A 6,754-nucleotide genomic window follows, 5' to 3' on the forward strand; every position below is an offset into this window, starting at 1 on the left:
AAGTCCGCGACAGCTTTCTAGTGTCCACACATAGGCCTACGCACAACTATTGTCATGTCACAGTGTAACAGGCTATATGTTTTCTACTAATAATACGCTAATGATAATAGCCTAATAAAACTCTTCCACTGACTAGAATTTAATTAAACGATAAAGAAGCGAACACACCGCCATCATTTGGTGTTAGCAGTTGTCTAGTCCTGGTATCACATCTTGTCATTGGGCTTGCATTCAAACGTCAGACGTGGGGAGAAAAAATAAATGTGATGAAACATGACACTTGACAGGTATGAGGTCGTGTTAAATATGTTAATTAAAAAGGGAACAAATTAGTGCTGTCAGTTAAACACGTTATTAACGGCGTTAACGCAAACCCATTTTAACGCCGTTAATTTTGCCGAGATTAACGCAAGATTTTATATATATTTTTTAGATTGACGTTCTTTTTAGCCTCGCAAACTGTGGTAGGGGCTAACGTTACGGTTTGAGTGAATGGTGAGCGCGATACGGCGAAATGGATGATAAAAAGCGTCTGAATTGAAAGTTTACTTTTAAAAGTTGTGTTGTGCTAAAGAAGCGAGCTTCACTGTTGTCTGAAAATGTCAACAGGCAGCTGGCTGAAAGCAAAGAAGTAGTAGGCTTACCTTTTATTGGTAACCTAACTGTTACGGTTCATTGTTCCCAGCAAACTTGAACAAAAAAAAAAAGATTAAGCCATGGTTTAACTGCACTATAGGCTGAGTCCTTGTTTACCTGTAATGTGCACTTTATAATTTTATTTTGTACCGCCCTGTTTGGAAATGTTGGTTTTCAATAAAAATAAAACATTTGCATAAAGCAAGCCAACCCACTTTTCCATGTTGAAAAGGGCATTAAAATAAAAGGATGGAAAAAATAAATAAATTAAGTGACATTTAGAATAGATACAAATTTGCGATTAATCGCTATTAATTTTGAGTTAACTATGACATAAATGCGATTAATCGCGCAATTAAATATTTGAAAATATTGGGGGTGTACTACCCCCGCCGCGCCCCCCAAGGGGTGGTACTCAAAAACATTTTCCAATGTTGGCAGGTCTGCAGCTTCTGAGAGCGGAATAATCCGGACAACGTGCCCTCTTAAAATATAGAGTGGTTTATTTGTTTTAAAGCAGCACTATGTAGTTTTTGGCTTGGAGCTCCCCCTAGCGGCAAAACCTGTTGAAATTTGCGTTTCCTTGTTTATGACAAACTAGCAAGTCAATAACTTTGCTAACTCAGTCAAACATCAAGCAAGTGTAAGACAAGACAAAGCAGGACAGCAAATAAACTACTTACTAATCCAGCAGAAAGCTAGCTCTGAATCCAGCTAGCTCTGAATCCAAATCGCTACCCGATCCTAGTCGCGCATGCGCAGACAAAAAGGACCGGGCGACTCCAGAAATCTTACAGACCGCAGTATTTTCCCTACAGACCCTCGATGGCAATGGTGGAGAGGCCATTCTCTATATTAAAAGTAATTGTAGCGGCACAATTTTTTTCAAGCTGTTATTTTAAGGTAGAATTGTTACATAGTGTTGCTGAACTGAACTGAACTTGAACTCACTCCATCAAAAACTGCAAAAACCAAGGTTTTTGTATTCGAAAGCTCCTCAAAGTTTAATTACAATGAGTACAAAGATACAAGCAAAAGTTAACTACTCCACTATCAAGCTAAATGTGTCTCCTGTTCAAACAGGTTTTCTAACTCAAGAAAAATCCACTCTTCAATGTGGTAGTCTAACTGTCCTCACTAAGCTCTATCATATAATGCTAAAGTCTCCCCAAAGAGGAAATCACCAAAGTCAGAGAGATAGCCACTTGTGTATTCTCCCTTTATACCCTCCTTCTTGCAGGCCACAGTTATTTTCCATATTCGGTCAGCAGTTTCGCTGTTGATCGCTTAGCACCTTTTTCTGCAGCATACATATTTTCCCTCAATTTTCCCTTTTTCTCGCACATTTACGTCTCTCGCTCAGGGCCCCAATGTATACTTCCTGTCTTGTAGCACACTCAAGCACATTTTTCTCACAGGCATGTAAGAATATTTCAGCACACTCAAACACATTTTCTCACAGACACATAAGAATATTTCAGCACACTTACACATATACATTGTCATACAGCACGTAAACATTTCCTTGCAGCACGTAGGCATATTTCACACAGCATGTAAGCACATTTCACACAGGATGTTCTATTCTATCACTGGTTGTGTATTGATTCTGTTATTTTACTCTTCAAGCAGTTTCAGCAAGCATACATTTGTATAGGTTTATCAAACATGGCCCAAGCCAGAAATGCATTAGGATGGATGCTTTGGCTGGCGTGTCCATTTCTCTGTAGCTCATTCAACAACACACAGACAGACAGACACACACACACAAACACACACACACAGCCAGACAGTTGGCCGGACAGACACACACACACACACACACAGACACACAGTTGGCCAGATAGAACATGGCAATCAACATTTGCAGAACTTTAAACAATAATTCCAATGTTTCATGAACTTAAATATCAATGCATTGGCATCTTATCAATAATAATGATTCAAATACATTTGAAAACTTAAATTACAAAACGGCTCCAACAGTCTTTGTGTGTGTGTTGTATAGGTAGTGGTGTGTGAGTGTAATTATAAGATGTGTCATTATGTTTCTCCCAGGCTGCAGGATTGTTCCCTCACAGAGAAGAACTGTGCTGCTTTAGCATCAGCTGCCAGATCAACCCCGTGCAGTTTGAAGCAGCTGGACCTGTCAAGCAATGATATTCATGATGCAGGAGTTCAGCATCTCTCCGAACTTCTCAAGATTCCCCACTGCAAACTGGAGAAACTAGTGTGAGTGACACTAAACAACAGACCTGTGTGTGTGTGTGTAATCCCTACTGCCAACTGGAGACACTAGAGCGAGTGTTGATACACTACAACAGACCTGTGTGTGTGTGTGAGAGTGAGGGCCTCATTTACTAACAGGATTGCGCCCATTTCAGGTGTGATTTCTGCGGGTAAAGACATAGAACCGTATTTTCCAAAGGCGGCACACTTGAGTAAAAGCGCAGATTACCGCTGCTGGGAAGGTATAAGGGAAAGTGGGTGTTCGTCGCAAAAAGATTGGAGGAGATGCGTAATAATTATGTATTAGTAACGAAACAAGAGGGGTTTTAGCATGACATATCAGCAGCTAAATGAAGCGTGCGAGAAATGTGACACAATTAATTGACATCAGAAATGTTAATGTGCTAAACATATAGCAACCTATACATATAATACTATATATACATATAACATATAATAAACTATGCTAACCTATTGACCTATACTAACCTACATACAACCCAGTGAGGGAGTTACAGGTAGTGCAATTTTCCTGAGATCCATTTGCATAGGGAGGTGCTTAGTCCCAGGTCTATGAGATTCGAGACGAGTCTGGGGATGATGGTATTGAATGCTGAACTGTAGTCAATGAACAGCATCCTCACATATGTATTCCCTTTGTCCAGGTGGGATAGGGCGGTGTGCATAGTGCGGGCTATAACATCGTCTGTAGACCTGTTGGACCGGTATGCAAACTGCATAGGGTCCAGGGTGGGAGGCAGCAAGGAGCAGATGAATGATTTGACTAGCCGCTCAAAGCACTTCATGATCACAGAGGTCAGTGCTACTGGGCGATAGTCATTCAAGCAGGTGACCTTGGTGTTCTTGGGCACAGGGACGATTTGACATATCGTTTAATATAGGCATATACAAAGTTGTCCCACCAGCTAGCTGTTCGGCCACGTCTTATCCAGAATCGCCGCTCATTGTATGGTTTAAACCGTATTTTCACCCATCCCTCAAGCACACCGAGTACAGTGCTCGCCTTCTGCGTAGGAGTAACGCGTATCTATTCAGGAAAAGTACTTGTACTCGAAGTACACTAACTAAACTACCGGTAAGTAAATTGTAGAGACAGAGCAGCATATTTCATTTCACCTTCCATGTTTATTTTGACGTTATAGCCTCTCGAGCGCAAGCTACCCCCAGTGCCATGGCAACAGAATGTCTGAAAACCTCAGTTTCCCCTGTCCACGCTACAACTCCAGTTTTCAAATGTATCAGCCTAGGGCAGCATTTTTGAAAAGCATGGTTTTCAGTGTTGGAATACGCCGTTTTAAAGTAAGGGGTGTCGTGTATTCCTACCAGACTATATAATGGAATGCTATGGAGCAGTTAACCTGGCTATTAACTAACCTAGCTATCTCTAGCTTAGGGAACCATCTTAACAGTTTGCAGTTGCCTGTGTGTGATTAGCTCATGTTAATATGTGTGAATATGAACTTGTGAACATAAACTCGTTAATATGAAGCTGGACAGGCACCCTGAGGGGTAACCATAGCAACCCAGAAACGGAATGTATGGAATTCAAAGTGATCACAACTTTTAGTGTGGATGGAAGGGCTAAATGGAGAAACATTTATGAGTTTCTATATTTACCCGGGTTAGTTTGCTGTAACCTTGTGAACCAAAAGCTCTAATTCTAATTTTAACTCATCATCCATGGTGGCAGGAACACGCAGGCTCTTTCTTCCCTTTTTTAGCAGCGCGCTATTAACACTATTGGGCGGGGTTAGGCGCTGATTTACACAACGAGGTTCCTGTTGGATAAATACGATGCAAAATACTGTGTGCTATATGCGGTTTGGCAAAGGTGCTGATTGCGCTGCGGTCGCAATGTTAGTAAATGAGGTCCTGAGTGTGTGTGTGTGTGTGTAATCCCCACTGCCAACTGGAGACACTAGAGTGAGTTACACTCAACAACAAACCTGTGTGTGTATGTGTGTGTAATCCCCACTGCCAACTGGAGACACTAGAGTGAATGACACTAAACAACAGATTTGTGCTTGTGTGTGTGTGTGTTGAATTCCCACTGCCAACTGGAGAACCTACAACAGACCTGTGTGTGTGTGTGTTGAATCCCACTGTAAACTGGAGAAACTAATGTGAGTGAGACCTGTGTGTGTGTATGTGTTTGGTTCAACCTGCACTGAGTGTGTGTGTGTGTGTGTGTGTGTGGAATCCCTACTGTAAACTGGAGAAACTAGAGTGAGTTACACTCAACATCAGACCTATATGTGTGTGTGTGTTTTGAGACAAACAACAACAACAGACCTGTCAGACACACAAACCCACGTCAACATCAGCCATTTTCCTTTTAATTACCTGAAGCGTAAATAAAGCTCTATGAAGGCAAACACCATTGAAATACACACAGGACAGACACACAGACACACTCACTCACACACACTTACACACGCACACACACACAGACACACACGCATACTCAGACAGACACAGACACACACACACACAGTCACACAGTCTATCAATATCAATAATTCAAATGAATTTGGAAACTTCAATTACAAAACGGCTCCAACAGTCTGTGTGTCTGTGTTGTATAGGTAGAGGTGTGTGAGTGTAATAATCAGATATGTCATTATGTTTCTCCCAGGCTTCATAAGTGTTCCCTCACAGAGAAGAGCTGTGCTGCTTTAGCATCAGCTGCCAGATCAACCTCCTGCAGTTTGAAGCAGCTGAACCTGGAAGGCAATAGGATTCGTGATGCAGGAGTTCAGCATCTCTCAGAACTCCTCAAGAGTCCCCACTGCAAACTGGAGACACTACAGTGAGTGACACTCAACAACAGAACTGTGTGTGTGTGTGTGTGTGTGTGTTGAATCCCACTGTAAACTGGAGAAACTAGTGTGAGTGACGCTCAATAACAGACCTGTGTGTGTTTGGTTCAACCTGCATTAAGTATGTGTGTGCTTGTATTAGTAAGGGTATGTGCACATGTGTGTTACTGTAACTGGTTGGTCTGTGTAGTGGCAGCTTTTCAGCGGCTGCTTCTGAGAGCGGAAAAATCCGGACAACGTGCGTTTTAAAATATAGAGTGGTTTATTTGTCTTAAATTAAACAAAGGCTCTCCATCGCATTAACGCGCTTAAAAAAAATTGTTTAACACTTCCGCTCTACCTGGCTAGACGTGGCCAGGCCCTATATATACACACACACACACACCTGGCTAGACGTGGCCCGGCCCTATATCACACGTCAATTAGACGTCAATCAATCAGTCAATTCCAGTCAGACAGAACACACACGCACACACACATGCAGACACAGAGAGACATGCACACTCGCAGACACACAGCTAGACAGTTGGCCAGACAGAACACAGTATTCACATGTTCAGAACTTTAAACCATAATTCCAATGTTTCATGAACTTAAATATCATTGCATTGGCATCTTATCAATATTAATAATTCAAATACATTTGGAAACTTCAATTACAAAACAGCTCCAACAGTCTGTGGTATAGGTAGAGGTGTGTGAGTGTAATGATCAAATGTGTCATTATGTTTCTCCCAGGCTGTATAATTGTTTCCTCACAAAGAAGAGCTGTGCTGCTTTAGCATCAGCTGCCAGATCAACCCCGTGCAGTTTGAAGCAGCTGAACCTGGGATATAATGAAATTCTTGATGAAGGAGTTCAGCATCTCTCAGACCTCCTCAAGACTCCCCACTGCACACTGGAGAAACTAATGTGAGTGACACTCAACAACAGACCTGTGTGTGTGTGTGTGTGTGTGTGTGTAATCCCCACTGCCAACTGGAGACACTAGAGTGAGTGACACTGAACAACATACCTGTGTGTGTGTGTGTGTTTTTGTGTGTGTGTTT

The 6,754-nt window shown here is 41.9% G+C and overlaps 1 protein-coding gene across 1 annotated transcript in view; it reads right to left on the bottom strand.

Moving 5' to 3' along the window:
- LOC105905770 (lysosomal alpha-glucosidase-like) overlaps positions 1-3,671 on the bottom strand; it is a 19,112-nt gene extending 15,441 nt beyond the window's left edge. The window contains exon 1 of the mRNA XM_031586998.1: positions 3,382-3,671. Coding sequence (XP_031442858.1) covers positions 3,382-3,671 — 290 coding nt within the window. The remainder of the gene's footprint in view (positions 1-3,381) is intronic.
- Between the last annotated feature and the right edge of the window lie 3,083 nt (positions 3,672-6,754).

The sequence above is a fragment of the Clupea harengus genome, chromosome 20 (genome assembly GCF_900700415.2).
Source record: "Clupea harengus chromosome 20, Ch_v2.0.2, whole genome shotgun sequence".
NCBI classification, from domain to species: domain Eukaryota; kingdom Metazoa; phylum Chordata; class Actinopteri; order Clupeiformes; family Clupeidae; genus Clupea; species Clupea harengus.